General features: G+C 46.7%; 1 protein-coding gene across 2 annotated transcripts in view; it reads right to left on the reverse strand.

Moving 5' to 3' along the window:
• Positions 1 to 20,657, reverse strand: part of SMYD1 (SET and MYND domain containing 1) — a 44,883-nt gene extending 24,226 nt beyond the window's left edge. The window contains exons 1-2 of one of the 2 annotated variants that reach the window (XM_006111612.5): positions 20,383 to 20,657; positions 2,781 to 2,957 (exon numbers count right to left, since the gene is read on the reverse strand). In XM_006111612.5, coding sequence (XP_006111674.1) covers positions 2,781 to 2,957; positions 20,383 to 20,519 — 314 coding nt within the window. In that variant the 5' untranslated portion in view covers positions 20,520 to 20,657. The remainder of the gene's footprint in view (positions 1 to 2,780; positions 2,958 to 20,382) is intronic. The other variant, XM_006111613.5, reaches the window with a different exon arrangement.
• Between the last annotated feature and the right edge of the window lie 4,973 nt (positions 20,658 to 25,630).

The raw sequence follows: 25,630 nt of genomic DNA on the forward strand, positions 1-25,630 counted from the left end.
GATAATACACTCCGAGCTCCACAGGCCTGTGGGTGGACGATGTGCATAATTGCAACTGCTAGTAAGTTAGTTTAAAAGTGGCAAGGTGGTCTCCATCCTCCTTCTGCTTGTACCACACTGAACAATCATATGGGTGGCTGGCAACACACACTCCAATGCCAGCTCCCTCCAAGTGACTGCTCACCCCTGGAGCTTTGCATGCCACTTGCTAACAATCCCTCTCAGTCTCATGTATCAGAAAGGGGTATTTTTATACTGATGCTATTGATAGCTAGTCTGATAAGTGAAGGAACTGCAGTGAGGCATGGACTAAATCCAGGGAAAGCAGGTGGCAATTCCATGCTCTTGCTGAAGCCAACCTGCCCTTTTAATGTTTTATTTCAAGGGGAGATTAGCTTGCTTTGCTTCAGAAATGTTTGTTATTTTCTGGATGGCGAGAGCTGTCAGCCTTGCTGTTGGAAGGACAAACTTTCCGTAACACATTCCCCAATGTATTGGGTGGGGGCCAGTGAAAGGCCAGAGCTATTCCCAGATCTGCCCACTGCTCTAAGCTGACTGTTCCCCCCCTTCTCCCCCAATTCCAAACATTCAATAACTTCCCAAGCAATGAATGGATTTTCCTGTCCTTGGCTGTGTTACTCATGCAGAGTTGGAGGTGCACACCGCACTGTACAGTAGGTGGTTGGGACAGACACATAGCAGACCCTTACCTCAAAGTGAATGTACAGGTAGAACAGAGTGACACAAAGCAGAACAAACCTGGAGTGGCATTTGGTTAGGGTTTCCAAGAGGCCCTAGATCTCAGAGGTCCCCAAAGTCCTTTCAAGCAAGGACAGATCACAGTGCAGTGGCTGGGGCCCAAAACAACCTGAAGCTAGCACTGGGAGCAGGATGCACCTCGCCAGGAAAGGGGAGGATATGGAGGAGCAGCGGGACTGAGGGGGCACAGCAGGGAGAGGACAGTGAAAGGCAAAGCATGTAAAGGACCAATGGGTCAGAGGCAGAGGTGACATGGAACTAGCCACCGCCTGCCTGCACTTAGCCACTGCAGCAAGCAGCCAGTGCTGCCTGGAAATGGGGCGGGGGCCCGAGGCAGCCTGCTGGCCAAGAACTGGCACATTGCACTGGCTGGCTGGCTCCCGATGCTGCAGCTTTGACCGACCACCATCATCACTGGTGCTACTCACTCACTACTTGTGGTTGGGCAACTGGCGACCAAGCATCTGACCAGCTGTAGGATCCACCAGTACTGATGGGAGGGGAGAGACGGAAAATACAGGGCAATTTGCCAATTATTTTTAAAAAAAGAAGGGACATCTGCAGAGGGCTTAAATACAGGACTGTCCCTTTAAAAAATGGGACATCTGGTCACCCTATTTCCGCTAGTCTTTGAAAGTTTCTTGTGGCTTCCCATGACCTAAGGAATGTCACAAATCACTGATGTTGGGGCTTGGAGTCCGGGACTGACAGGAATCAAAACCAGGGTGTCCATTTGGACACAAGCAACATTTCTACTTGGATCTTTCTCCCCTGACAAAACAATTTGGTCTGGGTTTGGCTTGAAAGGCTCTGCTGAGAGAGATGCTTTGGGGGCAGATGCAGCCTATCTTGCTGACCAATTGTGTCTCATTGTTTCCTTCTGCTCTCCTTTTGGTCTGTGGGTGTCTCCCTTTTGTTTCTTACTTTGACTGTAAGTTCTCAGGGGCTGGGTCCTGGTTCATGGCTAAGGGTGCCAGGCACTACAGTGAGACAAATACAACAGCAAGTCAAAGAAAGGTAGGGCCTTGGCAGGCAGAGGATGGAGTGATACCCTCTAGGTCTGTTGGCCAAGACTGGATTCACTTTTTGGGAGCCCAGCACCAAACATATTTGTGACCCCCAATGGGGTGTCAGTTCCTTGGATCAAGGCAGGAGCTGGAAGCAAGCACAATGGGGTGGAGGGAGAGGGTCCATCCCTGGAGTGAGGCAGGAACCAGGGACTAGCACAGGGGAGAAGGGCAGACAGGATCTCCCTGAGGTGGAGTGTAGCCAGAACCTACCTCTCTCCACCAGAGCTAGGCCCTTGGGAGCCAGTTCTCCCTCTCTCCAGCAGCAGCAGCTGTTCTTCCTGCCCTCCTGGAGCCAAACCTTTAGTATCCTCCATATCCGGTCAGCCCTTCTGACTGGATGCTGCTTTTTGACTGGCTGAAAACTGGCCACTGGGCAACAGGGGCACTGGAATAGGAGTAGTCAGGGGGCCATAGCTGCCCTCCCGCTTCTTTCCTGCCTTCTGGACAGCAACTGGGGGTGGGAGGAGTGAGCAGAGGACAGAGCCTCGGTGGAAGAGGCAAAATGGGAGTGGGAAAAGGCAGAGCAAGGGCAGGGCTAAGTAGAGGGCATCAGGGGAGAAGGGCAGGGGGCAGGGCTCTGGTCCCAGCACCAGTGGTCCTCCTACTTCTAGGGATCTTCCAGCACTCCTACTTGGCAATCATAATGGTCCACTTCCAGGTGTGGGCCCGCACAGTGGAGCCACTGGGGCTGGCTTTGGCCCAGGGCTATGAGCCTTGGGCTCTCCCTAGCTCTTTGTAACCAGCGGTTTGTGGAGGCTTCACTCCTGTCTAAAGCTGCATTAAGCTCTCTGTTGATTTCCAAACCCCAGAAGGGAAGCCCCCTTCTCAAGTTTACATTTTTCAGGCCTGCTCTGGAGCCAGACGAAAATCATCACTCCCGCCCTCCTGCAGCTCTTAGTAGTCGTCCCCTCGCCGCCGCCCCCCGCCCCCCGGTCAAAACGTCGCTCACACCTGATGTTTTCGTTGGGCACTTTCCCATGTGCCTTGATGGCAGAGCACTCATGTTTGTGGTTCAGCCAGGCATCCTTCTGGCAGGTGCGATCACAGTAGTGGGCAAACTTACACTGGCCACAGCGGTGGAGCTTCTCCTGCCTTTTAAAGCAGGTGTGACAGACCAGGGAAGTGAGGCTAAGAAAGACAAAAGGAAGCAGCCGTCAGCACCAAGGTAAAATCCATCAGATCCAGAGCCAAACTTCCCAGCTGGCCCATGACTCCATGGAGATGTTTCCAGGGACGATAGCCTAGGACGGTCCCAGTGCCACGAGATCATCACCCCCAATAAACGGAATGATGCAGAACAATATTTTCCACAGACCTATTGGGAAGGAAGGATAAACATTTCAGGCAAAGTGCAGTTAAAACCAATGTCTTTGCCAAGTGCTGTTGCCTCTCTCCTGGGCTATGAGTGTGAAAGAGCTTTTTTTGTTTAAAAGAGGGAACAAACAAATTCATTTCCCAGTCTCCCGAGCCTCCTGCCTCCAGCACATACTCCTGGTTTGTATCAGCATTGCTAAAAGGACACTGTTTTCCTGGTAGGCCCTTGTTAAGACATGAGCTGCCTGTGCACTGAGAATTTGCCTCTAATTCCTTTGGAGAGGCCGTCACTTAGCAGAACCAGAAAGAAAGAAAAAAAAAGTGCTGTGCAGTCAGTGCAAGGGATCTGATTCTGACCTGTTTACATTGATGTAACTGGAGAGTAACTCCTCTGAATTCAACAGAATACCTTGCACTCAAACCTGTGTGAGAGTCCTGCTGCCAAGCTCCCTGTGACTCCATGTGGAACGCTTCTCATGGGCAAGAGAGTAGCACTAATTTCCACCCCCCTCATCCTTGTGCCATGGCAGGGGTGGGAGACAAATCTTAAATCTCTCAGCACATTGGGAGCAAAGAAGAGTGGGAGGCATGAGGCTCCCTCCCTGTCCTCTGGATGCTCCCTGACAGCGTGTCAAGACACACACTCACCAGTGTTCCCAATTTTGTTCCCCTGTGTGTCAAATGAATAGTGACCAAGCGGAGGTTGAAAACCTAGGAGTGCTCCCTAGCCAGGCCCCACCCTCCACTTATTTCCTCTCCTTCTCCCTCTCCAACTTACTCACCTTCCCTCAGCCATGAATTCATGCAAGTGATTCCTGTGATTCTTCAGCCTCCCATAAGGGGCAGCTGCTAGCAAATCCATCTTGACAGGAGTACTTGTCTTGTCCAGTGCAACTGTGTTTCTGCCACCTTTACCCACTCCAGTGATATACACCATGGAATTCCTGTTTCTCTTTCTGCAAGAAGGTCCTCCCCACATTAGTTGGGAGAATTCTGATTTTGGCCACCTTCCTGGGGATACCAGTTTCTATCTCCCATTTTCATCAAGAGGTAGCATTGTATCGCCACCTCCAGTGCTTAATTTGTAATGACTGAGAGGGGACAAAATAGTGGTTTTAAAGTATCCAAAAGGGTGTTACAAGGAGGAGGGAGAAAAATTGTTTTCCTTGGCCTCTGAGGATGGGACAAGAAGCAATGGGCTTAAACTGCAGCAAGGGAGGTTTAGGTTGGACATTAGGAAAAACTTCCTAACTGTCAGGGTAGTCAAACACTGGAATAAATTGCATAAGGAGATTGTGGAATCTCCATCACTGGAGATATTTAAGAGCAGGTTAGATAGACCAGATTAGAGATGGTCTAGACAGTGCTTGGTCCTGCCATGAGGGAAGGGGACTGGATTCGATGACCTCTTGAGGTCCCTTCTAGTTCTATGATTCTATGGAAGAGGTTCCAGGGCTGAAGCAAGTAGGTACTGAAGCTCCAGGAATTTTTTTTTACTTTCCTAACTGACGCAGCAGGCCCAAAGGTGCCGGGGTCTATGAATTGCCAAAACTAGAGGTGCCAGAGCTCAGCTCTGGCTAGCCCCAGGACAAATTAGGCACCAGCCACCTCTGAGGTACCGATGATGGGGTAGTTAGGGTGATCCTGAGTCCATAAGACAGTGTTTACAGACTTATAAGGCGAGCTACTTCAAAAAGGGGACAATTCTGAGAAAAACCTGCACAGGCGGTAACTCTATGGAGGGCTAAGCTCTGTGAGTCCTAGGATTTCTCTGAACATAGCCAGAGAGAACTTGGCTAGAACATAAACCACTTGTAGCACACTCTTAGGACAATCCATGGGACCTGTATTACTAGTTGCAATATGACTGACTACCATTGTTTATAAAGCATTTACCATGTTCTCTCTGTAATTAATGCTTGTCACAATTTGTAGCTCCTTCCATCTACCTGGCTAATGTTTAACACATCATTTTTCTTTCCTGTAAGAGCCCAACTCCTTGAAAAACAGGTTTATGACTACTAGGGTCCATAGCAGACATTATCCTCTGCATAAAGAAATATTAGGAGCCTGAAAGTTTTCAGAACACAGGTCAGATTGGGAACTAAGGAAAATATCATAGAAACCTAAGGGTATGTCTACACTACAATGTTAGTTCAAACTAACGGACGTTAGTTCGAACTAACATTCATAGGCGCTACAGTAGCACTCCGCTAGTTCGAATTTAAATCGAACTAGCGGAGCACTTAGTTCGAACTAGGAAAACCTCATTTTACGAGGATTAAGCCTAGTTCGAACTAGCTAGTTCGAATTAAGGGGTGTGTAGCCCCTTAATTCAAACTAGTGGGAGGCTAGCCCTCCCCAGGTTTCCCTGGTGGCCACTCTGGCCAACACCAGGGAAACTCGTATGCCCCCCTCCCGGCCCCGGACCCCTTAAAGGGGCACGGACTGGCTACGGTGCCCGTGCCACGTGCAAGCCTGCCAGCACCCAGCCAGCAGACCCTGCACCTGGCACAGCACAGAGCCACCCACCCGATGCCCCCCAGCCCACCCTCTCTTCCCGGGACCAGGCTGGCGGCTCCCGGGAGCTTGCCCGGGACCGCAAGAGGCGGGCACCTTCCTGGGCTAGTGCGGACATCGTGAACCTCGTCCACGATCTCCGCACTAGGCACAGGAAAGTGGCCGGATAGGGCAGGAGAGCTGCCAGCCTGGCCACCCAGGAGCAGGTGTGCATGAAAATCAAGGGGGTCCACTGAGACCCCCGACCCTGAGCCCTGAGCTTACAATGGCCGTACTGGGTCAGACCAAAGGTCCATCTAGCCCAGTAGCCTGTCTGCCAACAGCGGCCAACCCTAGGGACCCTGGAGGGGATGGACCGAAGACAGTGACCAAGCCATTTGTCTTGTGCCATCCCTCTCCAGTCTTCCACAAACTTTGGGCAGGGACACCACTCCTACCCCCTGGCTAATACCACTCCATGGACCCAACCTCCATGACTTGATCTCACTTCCCTTTAAACTCTGTTCTAGTTGTAGCCTTCACAGCCTCCTGCAGCAAGGAGTTCCACAGGTTAACTATTTGCTTTGTCAAGAAGAACAACTTTCTCTTACTAGTTTCAAGCCTGCTACCCATTCCTTTCCTTTGGTGTCCTCTAGTCCTTCTTTATGGGAACTCATGAAGAACTTTTCTGAATGCACCCTCTCCACCCAACCCCTGCTTTTACAGACCTCTATCCTGTCCCCCCTCCGTCTCCTCTTTTCTAAGCTGAACAGTCCCAGTCTCTGTAGCCTCGCTTCATCTGGGACCTGTTCCCAACTCCTGATCATGTTAGTTGCCCTCCCCTCTCCCAGCCTTTCTCTTCCCCTCTCCCACCTCCTTTTCCCAGTCTCCCCCAGTTTTTTTCAATAAAGACAGAGTCAACGTTATCTTTATTTTGTACATCAAGAAGAGGGGCTAGGGAAGGGCAAGTGGAAGGAGGTGAGGGAGGAATGGGGTACGAGCCCCCGATGGGGAGGACTGGGCTGGCTCTGCGGGCTTCTAGGGGTGGAAGCTCTCCTGCAGCCCCGCAATTGCCCCCTCTCCCCAGATGGCAGCCTGCGGCAAGTGCAGCCGGTCTGATGGCCGAGTGCTGTGATGTGCCCAGTGTGGGCACTCCGGGCACTCCAAGCCAGGACTGCTTTGCAAGCGGGGCACCCCTGAGAACTGTCTGTCCGGGGTGGGGGTTGGGTCCCTTTAAGCGCAGCCCTCGGCTAGCCTGAGAAAGCATCTCCACGCTCTAAGTCCTCCTCTGATGCCCTGCCGGCACTGCTTCCGGCCATCCTTAAGCCCTGTTCAGGGTCCACTCAATGTGGACATGCTAGTTCGAATTAGCAAAACGCTAATTCGAACTAGTTTTTAGTTCTAGACGCGTTAGTTCGAATTAGCTTAGTTCGAATTAACTAATTCAAACTAAATTAGTTCGAATTAGCACTGTAGTGTAGACGTACCCTGACAGACTATTCCACCAGAAACATAGTACAGATTGAACTTCTCTAGTCTGGCATCCTTGGGACCTGATGGATGCTGAACCAGAGAATTTGCCGGACCATGGGAGGTCAATATTGTCTAGCAGCATTACTGACACTTCCACTGCTTACTGGGTTCTTAGAAAGACATTTAGGGGTAAATTAGAGCTAAATAACAGCACAGAACACTGAAAGCCAGGACTAGTGTCAGTAAACAAACTTTATGGGATCATGGGAAACTTGGCCATACCCGTGATAAGTGAACTTCTGGCTAACTAAAATCATGGCGAACCATGGATGTTGCTGGACCAGAGAGTGCTGAACTAGAGAGGTTCAATCTGTATATAATTTATGGCGTGGGAACCAGAAAAACAAATGCACTTTTTAATCCAGTTCACACAGGTTTGGCAGCGATTTAAAACATTAAATCACTAATTTTAAAAAGCCTGTGACATTAAGTGGGCACGTCACGCAATGGCTAAAACAAAACTGTCCTCTCTGCTACAGTGCTGACAATCAGCTTTGGGATATCTGAAGGAAGTCTCTTGTGGTTCAGGTGCTAACCTGCAACTTTAGAAACACGGATTCAATTTCTGTCCTGCTACAGACTCCCTGTGTGATCCTGGGTAAATCATCCAGTGTACATCCACACTGCAGCCACGTATGTGAAGTGCAGCGACCTGCGCTAGCTTTCCTCTCGCTAGCCAGTGCGCTCCTAGATTAAAGAAGAGTAGGGACTTCTACCAAGCTGGTATTCACTCCCCTGGCTGCAGTGTAGATGTATGTTCAGGAGAGGTCTACACAGTAATCAAAGCAGGCACAGACATACCTGAGCTAGTTTTGATCTAGCTAGCCAAATAGTAAAAGGAGGGGAGGCACAGAGATAGTGCCCTACACCAAAGGGGTGTTGTGAGGATAAATAAAAATACGAAAGGTTGTGAGACGCTCTCATGCTACAAGAATGGGAGCCACACAAGTATCTCAGATAGTTTGGTTCATACACAGGGGAGTTCAGAACCCAAACTGACTTCTGTACAAGGGAATCTCCAAGAATCCCACCTTCAATATACAGAGCGGCTTTCCAGTGCGTCATACCCATCATTGATTTAGGTCTTTGATTTTAGACTGGGGATATGGCTCTGATTACAAGCACAAATACTGCCCAGACTTGCGCAAGAACATATGCAAATGAGGTGCAGCGATTAATATCGCCGTGCCTCATTTGCATGCTTTATGAGCTGCCATTTTTGCACAAGGGGCTTTTGCACAAGAAAGAGCAGTCTACACTGCTCCTTCTTGCGCAAAAAAACCTCTCTTGCTCAAGAGCCATTCTGTCGCTTCGGCTCTTGCACAAGAGGGAGATTTTGCGCAAGAAGGAGCAGTGTAGACTGCTCCTTCTTGTGCAAAAGCCCCTTGCGCAAAAATGGTGGCTCATTAAGTATGCAAATGAGGCATGGTGATATTCATCTCTGCACCTCATTTGCATATGTTCTTGCACAAGAGAGCGCAAGGTGGACATAGCCTGGGTGTTAAACCAGCACTTGAATCAATACTGACACCCTGCTTTGATCATTAATACTGGTGTCCTGGTTACATTTTGGCTATATTACTGTAAGGTTCAAGAGTTTTTCACTTTCACAGAATTCTCTGCCCTTGGCTGTTGTTTAGTGTTGCCTGTACATTATTACACAGCTGCCATTTCCCATCCCAAAGGCAGGCAGCAGCTATGTCAATGGCTGGCAATCAACTGAAATCCATGCAGACCCCCCCCAGTCTCGGAAAGTGTTCATGGCACTGGTGATGTTTTGCTGTTTCAAACACAGATAATATGAAGAACATCAATGGAACAAGTTCCACCAATGCACATTTTTTCATCCCCCAAGTCAGTGCTCTATAGACTTTTATGCATTAGGGGTCTGAGCCTTATAACTCTTATTCATGTTGTGATTAATGAACTTGCCTCCGTTATTACTTTTTTGTTTAGTGTGCTTTTAAATGGAGAGAAGACACCCCTCCATGTACACACAGCTGCCACTGCGCGTTCAGAGTCAGCCTGCTGCAGAGGAAACCCATATAATGTGCTCTCCCACGAAGTCTTTATTTTTGCTCTTGTTTTAGTTATTCTTCCCATGCTAAATAAACATCATTCAGATGGAAAGTGTGTGGTCGTTGTGTATGGAAAATTATAACTCATGGGAATAAAAGTGGCCCCAATGACTCCAGCTGGACTAATTTCATGAGTCAGTATTGTCATGCTGTCCAGCGAGGTTCAAAACTGTGAGTACCCACCTCACAGCAAACTGTCAGAAGCCAGGACAGACACCCCAGGCTGGAGGTGTGGTTTATAGTCAGATTTCACCTAGCCAGTAACAAATGTGAACTCCTGGATCACTATACCAGACTTGCCATAGAGTCACAGACAGTTCCCTAGACTCTTTCTTGCCACACAGACAAACTGGACTTTGTGATAATTGGTCACTTACACCAAAAATCATACCACATCAGGTTGCTCTAAGTCTCAAGAGACCAGCCACTGTACCTGATTAACTGGTACTCAGACCTTATACCAAAGAGAATGCTGGTAGCCAAATCTTTAGTAAACTAACTAAGGGTGTGTCTACACTAGCCCCCCTAGTTCAAACTAGGGAGGCTAATGTAGGTATTTGAAGTTGCAAATCAAGCCCGGGATTTAAATATCCCGGGATTTAAATATCCCACGCTTGATTTGCATCTTCCCAGCCGGTCGCCATTTTTTGAAATTTACAAGTCCGGACTAACTGACCGCGTCTACACGCGGCAGGGACCCGGTATTGCGAATTAAAGCCCTAAATCAAACTACCTGTTATTCCTCCTGCAAGGTAAATGATACGCTCAGTTGAGTTATGGTTATTTCAAACGGTGGCAGCAATATAACAAACTGCCAGTTTTGGAAAAGTCTCTTAGGGTAGCCAGATTGCCTCTGAGCTTTGCAGCTGGTATAATTCCCTCCAAGAGCCCAAACGGTTCAGAGATACAGAATCCTTGTTTGAATCTATAGGTACAGTGTCTTCTCACAGAGAAGAAGCCAAGAGTATCATTACCCAGGGGGCTTTTCCTTTGATGACAGAGAACGATGAAAGTATTTAGAGTATTTGACCTCCAATCACCGCACACAATGACCGCTGGCTTTGAAATTAGCACTTTTCTGTTAAAATTCTTCCCTGGCATTCCACAAGGCCCCTTCCTGTTTGATGGGTTATTTTGCTGTGGGATATGCACAAGTTTATTCATGAAGTTTAAACACCAAATACCCTCTGATACATTTAACAGCTACTTTGATCTATACAAATACACATGTGAATTAACCTGGGGCTTTGGCATGTACTGGCCCTAGTGCATCAGTATTCCAAGTACAGGCAGTCCCCGGGTTACATGGATCCGACTTACATCGGATCCCTATTTACAAACGGAGTGAGGCAACCCCACACTAGCTGCTTCCCCCCAGCAGACCAGGGAGATGCGAAGCTAGCACTCCTCCCCCCCCCCCCTCCAGCAGACCAGGGAGACGCGGAGCTGCTTTTCTCAGCAGACACCTCAGCCTGAGAATAAGGACTGAGGGAAGTGAGGTGTGGGAGAATAAAACTGAGTTCTGGAGAAATGTTTGGCTAGAGTTTCCCCTACAATATGTACCAGTTCCGACTTACATACAAATTCAACTTAAGAACAAACCTACAGTCCCTATCTTGTACGTAACCCGGGGACTGCCTGTATTACAAAGGATCTGCAGGATCTGGTTCTAGATATGCAATGACTGAAATGCTGCAACATACTGGCTTGACTGTGCTCCCAGTGGCCCTGGTCTACACTAGGCCCTGGTCTACACAAGGACTTTATTCTGAAATAACTCCCTTAGGTTGAATTTATAAGTAGAGCATCCACATTACTTTATCTTGAAATAACGGGCCACTTAATGCGAAATCTGTACTCCTGCTTTTCATCAGGAAGAACGCTAATTCCAAAATAGTTATTTTGAAATAACAGCAGTGTGGATGCTCCAATACTGCTATTTCAAAATAACTACTTCCCAGAGTAATTTTGAAATAATTATTCCTTAGTGCTTCCTGCGGTTCTAAGTCCGAGGTAGCGCATCCACATTAAGAGAGCCTGCCTCAAACTAATTTTGATGCTTCCTCATAGTGAGGACACACTATTTTGAATTTGTTAAATCAGGAGTTATTAAATCAAATGTAGTAATTTTGAAATAGTTTCCTCGTATAGACATGGCCTGGAAGTTTGCCTGTTGGTTCAATGACAGCAGAATCAGACCCCAAAAAAGGAGCTAACATTGCTTTCTCCCCATTAAAAACACAAACACACATAGGACTCTGTTTACCTAGCACTGAAGTGCAGCCATGTCTGGAATCCAATGTGACTGCTATCTAACAGTATACTAGCCATATTAAACAATAGCCAAGGCCAGGAAATGAAGAATTCTGAAAAACTGCAACATTACTGAATCCAGGTAGGATTTGAAGTGGGCAGACTGTAATATTAGCCAAATGCAGCCAGAAGACAAGCATTAACAACCATAACAGGATGTTAGCAAAGAAACAGGTGCACTATGGCAAGGTTAGCAATTTAGAACTGGTCATTGACCTCTCCGTATGCTCATCATTAGCCTATTGTTAAACCAAAAAAGTAATGAATAACATCTCTAGCTTATGCACCACACATTTCAAGGGAGTTTATACCTTTGCATTTGCACAAGGCTCCTTGGAATGCCTGCAGACAGACTGGCAATGGCAGATTTCTCAGAAAAAACAGCTGTCCCCAGAAAGTGCATTTAACATGCAAGAAACATTTATGTCGAGAGGACGCAACAGGTGCAGCCAGCTGGCTCTGTAGTTTACTAGCTAACAGTTTACATTTCAAAGGGTGAGATTTAGACTTTCCTCTCTAATCATACGAAGGCTTCACCTGTGGCCCTCATAAAACACATTGGAAGTTGTGATAGCACAATAGGTCAAGGGTCTGTTTAATCTGACACCCTCTCTTTGATAGTGTCCAATGTCAGATACTTCAGAGGGAGGCAGTAGCGCACCCATAATGCATCTTACTCTGCACTTGCATCCTTATAGCTGCCTCTCCTGGTCACTTGCTTTGTGTAAGCAAAGGGGGGAATCTCTTTCTTTCGTCTGTTGTCAGCCTCAGAACCTTCAGGACCCTTCCATCCACTCTCTGAAACAGAGCTACACCACGAATGAACTGAAAACTCAAGCTATGTCTAGGTACACAGGCCCTGGCCCTCTCAGAGATCCAGAGAGGCCCCCAGCCAAAATAAAAATAAAAAGTGATCATACATAAAAGCAAAATAAAGCACCCCTCCTCCAAAAAAGAGTGAGATATAATATGAATATGTTTTTTATTTAACAAATGTTTTTCTAGCCTTTTCCTGTGCAAATGCACTCATTACTGAGGAAAAATCTAGCTTCCAATTAACAAGTGTCTACATTTGAGGCCCTCTTTGAGTTTCAGGCCCAGACTGAATGGCCCTCCTGACCCCCCCTCATCTCCTCCTGATTGGCCTTGATGCACAAGCTAGCCTGCTTGCTCTGAACTACCTTGAATCTGGTTAGCACTGGTAACAAGGCAGTGAATACAGCACAACCTAGGCAAGCAAGCTGAGTCTGTAGCCACCTGCCATGCTGGGCCTGCATTATTCACACTGAAGCTCACACAGAGCCTTCTTCAATGCTGTTGTTATCTGCATGAGCTGGGCTCAAACTGGTTCAGGTAGGCTAGCCTGTGCACCACTTTTGCTGTGTAAATTGACCCTTAGATCAAAAAACTCACAATTTAGACAGGACAGGCAAAGGAAGCCTTATTTATTAGCCTTGCCATGAATGCAAGGGACTGCCCTAGATAATCTCGTGAAGTTCCTTCCAATTCTATGGTTCTGTGATCATCACTCACCTTTTGCACATGGGAAACTGAGGCTCAGAGAAACTATGCCGGGGAGATCTGTGCCAGAGCTGGGACTTTAACCTTGAGTGCTAATGCCTTAACCACACCGTCATCCTTCCTCTCCAATGAAAATGGAAAGGTCAGCACAGCTTTAACTCATCTGACATTGCTACCTGTGCTGCTAACAACATACACCTTGCTCCCTTCACTCTAGATTTCACAACACAAATAGAGCTTTATTATGCAACAGTTGCAAGCAAGATTATAGGCAGAGTATAAACCCCCATGCTAAATGGGGGTTTGTATGATGACAACAATCAGGCGAGTTGGAATGCCAAGAGTAGGCAGGCTGGCCAGTTGGTTCTGTGCTAATAGCAGGAGCCCTGGCCTGCTCTCTTGAGTCCAATGGCAAAATTGGGTGCTGGTCAGAAATGCAAGACTGTGTTCTCTCAGCTGTCAAGTCAGAGGGGCAGAAAAGTTCAGCAGAGATTAAGCTCCTTGTAAGGCAACAAAGAGCCACAGGACTGATAAAAACACACAAGTGTACAGTATGGTTAAGCAAAGAGAGAGATAATGCATGGGAATGTTGTTAAGAAGAGTCTTCTTGCTGAACACATGTAGACAGCAGCTGCAGAGGACTTGAGGAAAATGTACCCATCAAAGCAAATGAAGGCTTTCAGGAGGAAGTCTTACAACAGAACTGCTGAAATACAGGGTTTTTTTTTTGGGGGGGGGGGGGAGTGAGGGGTGTTCTCCCAAGAGAGCAGGAACCAAGTAAAGGTTTTGATCTCACATTAATAGTATCTCTGACATGCAACATGTAAAGGCAGCATTGCACTCATTGCTGAAAAGCAGCCAACTCTGGGGAAGAGCACAGCCACTTTTTAAACAATGCACAGCAAAACCACACAAAGTTTTTAAGGACAGGAAGTGAAGAAGCAGCCCAGGTCTTATGGAAAATGCAAGAGGAATTTTGAACTCATGTGGCTGAGCTCTGTTATCCTTCACGTATACTAATCTAGTCAACACATTGGGAGCAGTCACATGTAGGTAGCTGAGGACTTAACTTTATCAACATGCTCTTAAGGCAGTGTTTCTGAAAGTGTTCTGCAGGAACACTTTGAGAAACACCTTAACTGGCTGCCCGGTTTGTTTATTTACTGGCGCTGCAGCCACGAAGCCTCATGGCTCCCATTGACTACATTTCATCCTTTGCAGCCAAGGAGAGCTGTGGGAAGCGGCGTGGGCCAGGCCACCACTTCCCATGGCTCTCCCTGGCTGCTAAGAGGGAATTGGAGTCAATCGGAGCTGCAAGGCTCCGTGGCCACGGCATCGGTAAATAAACAAACCAGGGCAGCTAGTTAAGGTGTTTCTCAAAGTGTTCCCTTGGGACACTTTCAGAAACACAGCTCTAAGGAGCCAATGAGAGGCAGCCATCTGAGCAACAACTATTTTTCAAGACTCAATGGCCTTCCTTTTTGTGTTATTTGGGGCAAGGTACACCCTAGAGGACCATCCAACCCTGCTTGTCAAATCCAGTGACAGTGAGAATTATTATGAGAATCCCATGAAAGGGGAGAGGTAGATTAGAGAAGATACAGTAGGAAAAATGAAGGTCATTACATGCGAGAAAGGACTTCATGGAACAGTCATCTTCAGATCCCTCCTTAGCAGTATCATCAAAGACTTAGCTGTTCTTGTTCAAAGTCCATAGAATTCTGGTCATCCCAGTCCTTTTCTTTGGGATTGTGCCTGCCACCTCCAGATCTGGAATCTCAACCACTTTTGGTCCCCTTTAAGTGAGCCAGTTAGACCCCCTCATCTGAATTTACACAAATGGTTTAATCCTCTGTGGCTTGGTCAGTTCCACTCCTGTAAAATGGGAATAACACTTCATTTGTCTTCCAGGTCTATTCAGATTGTGAGTTCTTTGGAGCAGTGAGGTAGTATCTCTTACTATGGATCTGACCCTCACCTTGCAACAGGGCCCTGAGCTCAGCTGGGACCTCTAGGATGTACAGCTGTGGTTACCAACCAGTAGATCGCGATCTACCGATAGATCTCGGAGGCTCTAAGAGTAGCTCTTGAGCCCTCTCTGAACTGCGTGCCTACGCAGTACATTTACATTAGATTTCCTCATTTGAGGAGCAGCTACTCACCCAGCAACAGCACAGGTGAGTAGCTGCGAGGAATGGTGGGAATTTTTTTTTAAAGTAGCAGTATAAGGATTGGGGATAGCAAGTGATGGAGAGGAGGATAAGAGAGAGGGCAGGGCTTCAAGGAAGCGGCGGGGTGGTAGATCTTGGCTTGGTCTGTCATTTAAAAAGTGATCTTGGGTGTAAAAAAGTTGAAGACCACTGCTGTACAGTAGTACAAATAACAAGGGTTGGAACTACTCACCAGCTGGAATTAGAGAAAAAAATGTTTTTTTCTTTGGTATAATACAGCACATTTAGGTGCATCATACATCGGCAAAAGGAGATTCCCTTTGCTCTGAAATACTTTTAGAAACAGACTACCACACTAGATGGATTGTTGATAGAAGTTTGGGAAGGAAAAGGTCTGTAAAATTAGGAAATCCATCCCATTGCAAACTTAAGATCTACTGCCTTGCCACAGGTGACATAAACTATTCTATTCAGATAACATTTGGAGGGGAGGAGGGGTATGTTGGAATTATTTATAGAACTGTGTTTTTTTTAAACTATGTTATTTCAAAAATTGCAAGGCTTTGAAACAGCTGCCCTTGGGTCTGACTATAAATATACCACTGGTGTATAGCTAGGGATTACTATGTTCTGCTTCCACTGAAAACAACTAGGTAGGTGGGGTCCCAATGATAATTGCAATTTTCAAAGGATTATCCTTCAAAAAATAAAAAAGGGGTTAGATGGGAAAACAGAACAGAAAGTTTCTTTTAACGGGATAATCACTGGAAATTCACACCCCCGTTCATGGGCTTTACCTTGGAGATAATGTGGTAGTAAAAATGCAGCAGCCTGTTTACACTAGCACAGGGGGAGCTGAACGGGTAGCAACACAGGTAGGACATGTTAAGAACAATAATCTAATGTAGACACAGACTATTATGCAGATACCTTATACATTGGCGGTTTTTAAACTTTTTTTTTTCTCACGACTCAATTGAAGAAAACTGTTGATGCCCACGGGGCTGAGGGGGAGAGCTTTGGAGTGTACAAGGGGGCAGGAAGGACTTACCTTGACCGGGTCCCAGTCAAGGATGCATCAGAGGTGCTAAGGCAGCTTCCTGCCTTTTGCTGGCACCACAGACCATGCTGAGCCACAGAAGCAGCCAGTAGCAGGTTCCCAGCCAATGGGAGTGCGGAGCTATTGCTCGGGGCAGGGGCAGTGTGTGAAACCCTGTGCGCTCTCTACCCCACTCTCCCCTCAGGTAGCCCAGCCTACTGTCAGCTGCTTCTAGGGCACAGCACAGTCTGTGGTGCCAGGACAGGCAAGCAGCCTGCCTTGGCACCCCTCACTGGTCACCTGACCTCCCAGCAACAATGACACCCAGTGCCTCATAGGTCGCAACCAATACTTTGAAAACCGCTGTTATACACTGTGTCAACACTTAAGCCTGAGAAGTTCAGTACATTGGGTCCATCAATGGCTATTAGCCAGGATTGTAGGAATGGTGTCCCTAGCCTCTATTTGTCAGAGGCTGGAAATGGATGACAGTAGAGTCATCACGTGATGATTACCTGTTCTTCTCACTCCTTCTGGGACATCTGGCATTGGCCACTGTCAGCAGATAGGATACTGGGCTAGTTGGACCTTTGGTCTGATCCAGTATGCCCCTTCTTATGTTATTATGGAAGATCCCACTGAAGATGCCATAGAGCTAGATCTTTAACATGAACATAGTTGGCTCCCCAGGTCAGTTCTCCAAGGACAGTGTATAGCATAACAATCCGTTGCTAGATGAATCTGCAATGCAGCTACACTCTTACTGAACAGTCTGAGTGGGCATTGTCCATTTATTTTGCACATATTTTAAAAAAACTAAATAAACCCACTTTATATTAAAGATGTGGTTAGAACATGCTGTGCAATCTACTGCTATCTCTGCCTGAGACAAAACATAATTTGAGAGGTATTTTAATTAGTCCCCCCCCCCCCCCGCTCTTTTTTTTTAAGTACATTATCGGGATCCTTAGGAACCAGCCTAGTTCATCTTTGATTGGAATTATTAACTGGCATCAAATGACTAGGCTTAGCAATAAATCACGTCTTACTTCTGAACTTGCTTTCGTTTTTCCATGGAATTCAATGGGACAGATGCTGCCACTCCCTATCTTTAGTGGCTACATCTACACTGCAATGCTATTTCAGGATACTGGAGTATCCCAAAATAGCTGTCCTGCATCTTAACAGCAAGCCCGTTATTTCGAGCTCGCTATTCCGATGTCCTTGAAAATCACATTCCACGAGGAATAAGGGACTTTTCGGAATAGCGGGTTATTTTGAAATTTGGCGCTGTGTAGACAGCACCAAATTACAAAATAAGCGATTTCAAAATAAGATTGAAATAAGGTACGCCGTTTGCATATCTCAAATTGCATATCTTATTTCAAACTACAAAAAGCACTATAGATGTAGCCAGTGAGTGCTACTTGTTTCAACAGTTAGATCCATTCTTTCCAGTGGGACTAATTGCAGAGTAAGTTAGTCAAGAGGACTGGCCCAAAGCCCACTGAAGACAATGGAAAGACCCTGTTGACTTTTATAGGCTCTCTGTCAGGGCCAGTGTAAGGGGAGGGAAAGTCCAGATTACTCAACAGTCTATCCGTCAAATCTATTTTTGGCATTTATGTAGCACTACCTATTGTGTTATTTAGGCATAGTTCAAGTCCTGATTACTTTGTGTTTGCAGTTACATTTTAAAACAGCAGCTCTTGCAATGGCATGTTAAAATGCAAAATAAACTTAGGGACAAAATCCACAAAGGGATTAGGTATTGCAATGCTCAGGATTGCAGCATCTAATTTTTAGATGTCTTCTTGCCACACAGTGGAATCCACAGCCCAGCGCGAGACATCCAGACTTTGTATACAAGGAATGGGGAGAAATCGGTGCCTAAGAATGAAACCCCAAAAACCAGCACACTGAGCAGGGAACCACTTAAACTAACCAGCAGTAGATGCCAAGGAGAAGGGTGTGGAGTAAGCTCCGCCCTCTCAGGGTGCTAGCCCCGTAAATCATTTTGCAGATCTTGGTGTCCCCTTTGTTGCCATTTTGATAGTTTCAGAGGCTCGTTCTCCCAGTTATACTGCAATGGCAGGAAAAGAGGCAGTGAAAAGATGCAAATACAAACCACTCCATGCATTTGTTTCCTGTTCTTTGCATTCGGTACTTAATTTTCTGATACAGCGAGGTGACAGGGAACTACCAAGCAAATTCACTTAACATGAGTGATTTAAAATCTCCCAGATGATGAGAGTTAAGAAGCACAGGGAAAGGTAAGATGCCTCGCTCAACCTCATTAAAAGAAACCATTTGCTCATGGGAGGCTTTTAGTAGGAAAGATCACATCTTTCCTTTGCTTTCACATGCAGAGCCCCTCCTGAAACCAGTGGCGGTTTTGAGGAAAATTCAATCTTTTAGCATTCATTGTTGTGATGGAAGGTTTAGACCTTTACTAAGTGCAGAATGAGAAAAGGAACTAAAGGTTAGTTTGACATTTAAAAACTTTGGGCCAAATGCTGCTCTCAGTTTTACACCCCTACAAATGTGGAGCAATTTCACTTAGGTCAAATCCAGGGTCACTCTATTATACCGTGTTCAACCACCTGGCCAGAGAAAGAGAGAGAATTTCTCTGTTGGCCAGTGTCTAGGGCGCTCACCTAGGAGACACAGCTTCCAGTTCCTGCTCTGCCAGGTATTTAAGGATGTCATGCAAAGTGGAACAGCTTCACCAGGAGACACTGACAGTTCCTCATGCCAGAATGTCCCTAGCCCAAGGGCTAGGACACTTTGTCTAGCAGTTGGACACATGGGTGCAAATCCTTGCAAACGGTATTTGAATCTGGGACTCCTACTTGCGTATCCTAAACCAACCCTGGCCCATGCATGCATAACTACCCTTTGTGATAACCCTGATGCGGCAGCTGTACTCAAAGGCAGCACCTGAAATCACCAACCAGACCAGGCCCCATAGGCAGGGAAAATGCTTAGAATGATGATCCCATAAGCTAGACACTTGGCACCAGGACTCAGCAAGCTTTGTGCTTGCCCACTGGCAGGAATGTAGGCGCCAAAGGGACTTTACCAGCAAAACAGGTGCCTTATTAATTTAGGGACCTACAGCGTGAGGCAGCAACTCAGCAAGGGTTTTGAGGATCTAAATTGTGGATTTAGGTGCTAACACTGCAGCTAGGTGCCTACATTTTTTTGTGGATCTAGCCCCCATTGTCCACATCTTCAAGACAAGTAAATCAAATATTTTTCGTGTACAAATAAGAAGCGTATGACAAGTAACATAAGTGGAAAATGCACCTTCATCTGGAGTCAGTTTTGGGCTTCATCAGTATCACAAGAAAGTTATAGGAATCCAGTCTCTTCTCTCAAAAATGACTGCACCCACCCAGCCTGATCATTCATCCCCTGGTGAGTATAACACCATTTGAAAGCAGCAGTAATGCTGCAAGTTCTACATATAAGGCCATTTTTTTGGGAGCAATTGGTTATAAAGGGGCACAGGATGAAATAATCTCAAGTTTTTACAAACTGTCACTGGCATGAATGTGTTAAGGATCTAATGACTTTCAGTATTAGTATCCTCTCTATGTATATAGCCAACTGAGTTATATGTGAAAAGAAAGCATAACGGCATATTGTACCCATATTGTACAGTATATAGTGGAAGCTTCCTATAGCAAAGTCACTTAGAGGTTCATTGTAACTGGAATCGCAGCTTACACACTGCAATACACTTGAATAATTCACCGGGGCCCAAACCTGAGAGGCGCTGAGCTCCTTTCACTGCTCTCAGTGGAAGCGGAAGGTGCCAAGTACCTTTCAGGATCATGTCCCAGAAGCGGGTTGTACTGTATTTAAAACAGACAAGCAGACTGACTATCCCATCCTACCAAAAGAACAGCCGCTGTGACCTGAATCCTCATAGAATGAGCCACAATGGAGCACTGCTGACTGCAGTCCTTAGCCTTTCTTGATGCTGTCCAGACTCTAACGAAGCCTTCACTGACCACAGCCAGCCTGGGCTTTGTGAGCAGCAGAGACTAGCTTTTGCTATGTAATATCTTTTCTCTTACCTGTCAAAAACTACTGCGGCATAGGCTGGCTCTGCGAAGATGACATCTCCAGCCCAGAATTCCTTGGCTGCCTTCAACCCCCGGCCTTTGCCTTCCGAAGTGAACACTTCCACCGTCTCCATTTCCCCTTGTGTCATGCCAGAGAGACCAGGCTCACAGCACGGGTGTCCCACAGTGAGCCAGGTCCCTTGTCACTCCGGCTTTTTCAGTACCTTTGGGTTGCCACCAGACCAATTCTAGAAATAGACAGTCCCCATCACACCCACCTACACAAGGCTGTACCATTTTCCACTTGTGGGGGGAGGGTTTTACTTTATATAGTTCTACGCCCAGAAATCCAAGGGGTTGTTCTCGCCTGACCAGCACTGTTTGTTTCATTAGGATAAGCCCATCTGAAAAACACATTGGAATTGTTTCCCCAAGCTGCAAGTATTTGTATATGCGATGGCCACAGCGCTTAATTAACTCTCTTCCATTGGAAAGAGCACGTATTTTCTTTACCAGGGTATTTTTAGAAACCACATGCTTCTGTCTGTCAGGAGCCAACAGCTGAGACAGTGGTAAGTGGTGGACTGGTGTGTGTCCCTGGCGCTGTCATCTGGTCTCCTTCAGAAAGGAAACAATGCTGCTTTCTTTTCTCTCCTCGGTGAGATTTACAGTAGGGGAGAAAGGGATGTAGGCAAACACATGCCTTGAATGCAGCTGCAGAAGACAGGCCTGGAAAAGTCGCTTTTCAAATGTCACCCAGCAGTGCATAGAAGCACGGAGAATGTGCTGGAAGGACTGCAGAAACTTGGTATCTCTTTCAGCAGCAGGCTTGATGGGTCAGCTATTCCCTCAGGTTTTTCATAGGCTAAGCTCAATGAAATAACATGCCAGAGGACGATATTCACCCAAGTTCCTCTTCACTGCATTGAATGGATGAATTGGGTCCACAGAGCCTGAAAGGAAGAGAATATTACCAGAGAGTTCAATTACATTAAAAATGGAAACCAGTTTCTGCTCTCCCATTCCAGCAACTGTAGTAAAGCAGTCGTCAGTGGGTTAATTAGGTTACTCAGAGTATTAGGGGCTGGAGCCATACCCCTCACTGGTTAGTTAGTGGGACTTTCCCCCAGCGGTGTTGGAGGGGCATGCATTTAATAAACCAGCAAGTTCCTAGCCTGCAGTTCTATAAGTGGTCTTATTTTTGCTGCATTGAGTGATCCCTTTCCACACCTCAGTAAGTGTAAATCCAGATCAACTTCACTGACGTTGGTTTAGTTGCTTTGCATTCACATTGCTGTAGCGGAGGCAGAGAATTTAGCCCTGGATCCTAAATCATCTAAATATTGCTATTTAGAATCGTGCAGTTCTTTAGAGACTTTGTACTTCTAAATTTCTTGGTAACTTCACCATGCCAATCATGTTGGTATCTGAGCCCATTTCATCTCAGGGTATGTCTACACTACCCTCCTATTTCGAAATAGGAGGGTAATGTAGGCATACTGCAATTGCAAATGAAGCCCGGGATTTGAATTTCCCGGGTTTCATTTGCATAAGCCGGGTGCCACCATTTTTAAATCCCGGCTGGTTCGAACCCCGTGCCGCGCGGCTACACGCGGCACGAACTAGGTAGTTCGAACTAGGCTTCCTAGTTCGAACTACCATTACTCCTCGGGAACAAATCCACACAGAAACACCTTCTGACCCCCGACCAGGATTGTTCTATCTGCTTCCCAAGATCCATAAACCTGGGCACCCCGGACGTCCCATCATCTCTGGTATTGGCACGCTCACTACTGGTCTATCCAGCTATGTAGACTCTCTACTCAAACCCTTCGCAACCAACACCCCCAGCTATCTCCGAGACACTACTGACTTCCTAAGGAAACTACAAAACATCGATAACCTCCCCAATAACACCATCCTTGCCACCATGGATGTAGAAGCTCTATATACCAACATCCCACATGAAGACGGATTACAAGCAATTAGAAACACTATCCAGAAGACACCACTGCCAATCTGATAGCAGACCTATGTAACTTTGTTCTCACTCACAATTATTTCCAGTTTGAGAACAACTTATACCTTCAGATCAGCGGCACAGCCATGGGTACACACATGGCCCCACAGTATGCTAACATCTTTATGGCTGACCTAGAACAACGTTTCCTCAGCTCCCGTCCCCTTTCACCTCTTCTCTACCTACGGTACATCGATGACATCTTTATGATCTGGACACGTGACCAAGAAACACTGGAGATATTCCACAGAGATTTCAACAACCTACACCCCACCATCAACCTCAGCCTGGACCATTCTACATGAGAGATCCACTTCCTGGACACCACAGTACAAATCAACAATGGAAAATTAGACACCACTCTCTACAGAAAACCCACCGAATCATAGTTACCTACATGCTTCCAGCTCCCATCCAGAACACACCACATGATCCATCGTCTATAGCCAAGCCCTTCGATACAACCGCATCTGCTCTAATCCCACTGACAGAGACCAGAAGCTTCAGGATCTCTACCAAGCATTTATAAACCTCAACTACCCACCCGGAGAAATAAAAAAGCAAATTGAAAGAGCCAGACGAATACCTAGAAACCATCTACTTCAAGACAGACCCAAGAAAACCAACAATAGAACACCACTTGTCATCACCTACAGCCCCCAATTTAAACCTGTCCAACACATTATCAATAAATTACAGCCTATACTGGAACAGGATACCATACTCCAAGAGGCTCTGGGAGAAAGACCCATAGTCTCCTATAGACAACCACCTAACCTCAAGATGATTCTTACCAACAACCACAGGACATACCACACTAATACCAACCCTGGTACCTTCCCTTGCAACAAACCCCGTTGCCAGCTTTGTCCACATATTCATTCTGCTGATACCATTATTGGACCTAACCAAGTGAGTTATAAGATCAAGAACACATATTCCTGCGCATCCAGAAATATAATTTATGCTATCATGTGCCGAAAGTGTCCGTCTGCTATGTACATTGGACATACATCTCAGACACTTCGCCAAAGGATTAATGCCCACAAAACAGATATCAGACAAGATCACAAAGAAAAACCAGTTTCTTGCCATTTTAACCAGAAAGGACACTCTCTCAATGACTTAATCACCTGCATTCTGCTACAAAGACCTTTTACATCTGCACTTGAAAAATAATCCTCTGAACTGTCATTCATGTTAAAATTCGACACTCTCCGGGAAGGAATGAACAAATGCGCAAACTATCTTACCCATTACCAAGATAGCTTCCCCAATTATCACCTCTAATACCATTAGCTCACAGACGTCCCACTCTCCCCACCTCTAATATCATCAATTCACAGACACTTACCTTCCTTCCTTCCCCCCCCCCTGCATTCCCCTCCTGTTCTGAAATGTGATTTGTCCTTTTCATATGTGTTCATTTTTTTAATTGTATCCTTTGGTATATAGGGTTGTGACTATTTTCTTCCACTATTTGATCTGAGGAAGTGGGTCTGGCCCACGAAAGCTCATCATCTAATAAACCATCTTGTTAGTCTTTAAAGCCGTGGTCCCCAACACGGTGCCCGCGGGCGCCATGGCGCCCGCGGGGGCATTTCAATGTGCCCACCAGGTGCTCGGGGCTGGCTTGGCCCCGGGCACATGGCGCACAGGCGCTTGCGGGGAGAGCGTGCTTGGCGGGGGGAGCGCCGGGCGCGCGGCACTCGGCGGGGGGGAACGCCGGCCCCGGCCCCGGGCGCGCAGCGGGGGGGAGCGCCGGCCCCGGGCACGCGGCAGGGGGAGCGCCGGCCCCGGGCGCGCGGCACTCGGCGGGGGGGGAGCGCGGCTAGGGGGGGGCCCGCCCCCGGGCGCGCGGCAAGGGGGGGCCCCGCCCCCGGGCGCCCGGCGGGCAAACGGCCACGCCCCCTGGCGCCCGACAACCTCAAAAGGTTGGGGACCACTGCTTTAAAGTGCTACATTGTCCTGCATTTTGCTTCAGCTACCCCAGACTAACACGGCTACATTTCTATCACTAGGGCTGTATAATGAGCCCAGGAGAAAAAGAGTGAGTGTACACACCACTGCCATCTTCTGGACAGTCACAGAACTGTTCAGTTGTGCATCACAGGTTCAATATTGCCAACAGCTCACGGAGAGTCTCCATTTGTGCAAGGGAGAATAGGACTCATGTTGCAATGCAAATGCCTCAGTTAAGGTTCTTCTCAGTATGCCAGGCATGAACTAGACACTTCCAGAAGCCTAAACAGAATCAAGCTGAGCTTAGTTTTGATAAAAGATTTCTGACTACTCTCCAGCCAATGAAACATCTGCATTCCCCACTAAACATTACATTGGAGATCCATGCTTTTGAAAAAAGAGGGTCTGAATTGTCTCCCTACAGTCACCCTAAACTTCTGAGCAGTCACACTAAAAAGGCCAACAAGAATTATGAAGTCTGAGATTTGTTACCCTGATGCCCTACTCTATAAGGAGACATTGTGGGTGTGTACAGTAGCTGAGGAGACGTGTCCCTTCTGATTGAGATGCTGAAGTTGATCATGTCTCTCTTAATGTGCCTATTTAATTCCCCTGAGTGTAGGTGTATCAGATGGGGCGTAGATACCCATTACAAATCTATTAGTTAACAGCAATTGAGTGTCCCAAAAATCAGCTTTTTCCCCCAAATTAAGTGGCGCTGTCACCATATAAAATATAAACAACCACTAAGATGCATTGTATATTGGCAAACAAACACAAAAAGGTGATTTAAAACATGCACGCTAAGCCCACAATAAAATTAACATTTTTATAATGTTATTTTCTAATATTGTAATTATTTTTATCAGTAACAAAACACCGAGCCTAGATACACGCTGACACTCTGAGAGATGGGAGGCTGAAGGTACCTCCTAGATGACGCTGGGATGGCTCAGGTCACCACTTTCAGATTGGAAAAAGCTGTCGAAAACTTGCAAAAGAGAGAGGTGTCATCCCTTGCTGCAAAGCAACAGGCTTCAGGAACTGTCAAGGTACCTGAAACTGTGGGACAGAAATGGATAAAGGTGGCCGTGGCAAATTTAAAAGAAGGGTCCACTGCATTGCAACCACAACCATATGATAAAAGCCAGGTTCCAGTTGAACTTAAACTGAGACCTAGACTGGTGCATGTCAGAATGGGAAAAGTAAGTGCACCGGAGGGAGAAGTAGCAAACAATACTTTCACTGAACTGGAAAATAAAATGAAGGAAAAAATGT

The sequence above is a fragment of the Pelodiscus sinensis genome, chromosome 4, assembly GCF_052426305.1.
Source record: "Pelodiscus sinensis isolate ZL-2025 chromosome 4, ASM5242630v1, whole genome shotgun sequence".
In the NCBI taxonomy this organism is placed as follows: Eukaryota; Metazoa; Chordata; order Testudines; family Trionychidae; genus Pelodiscus; species Pelodiscus sinensis.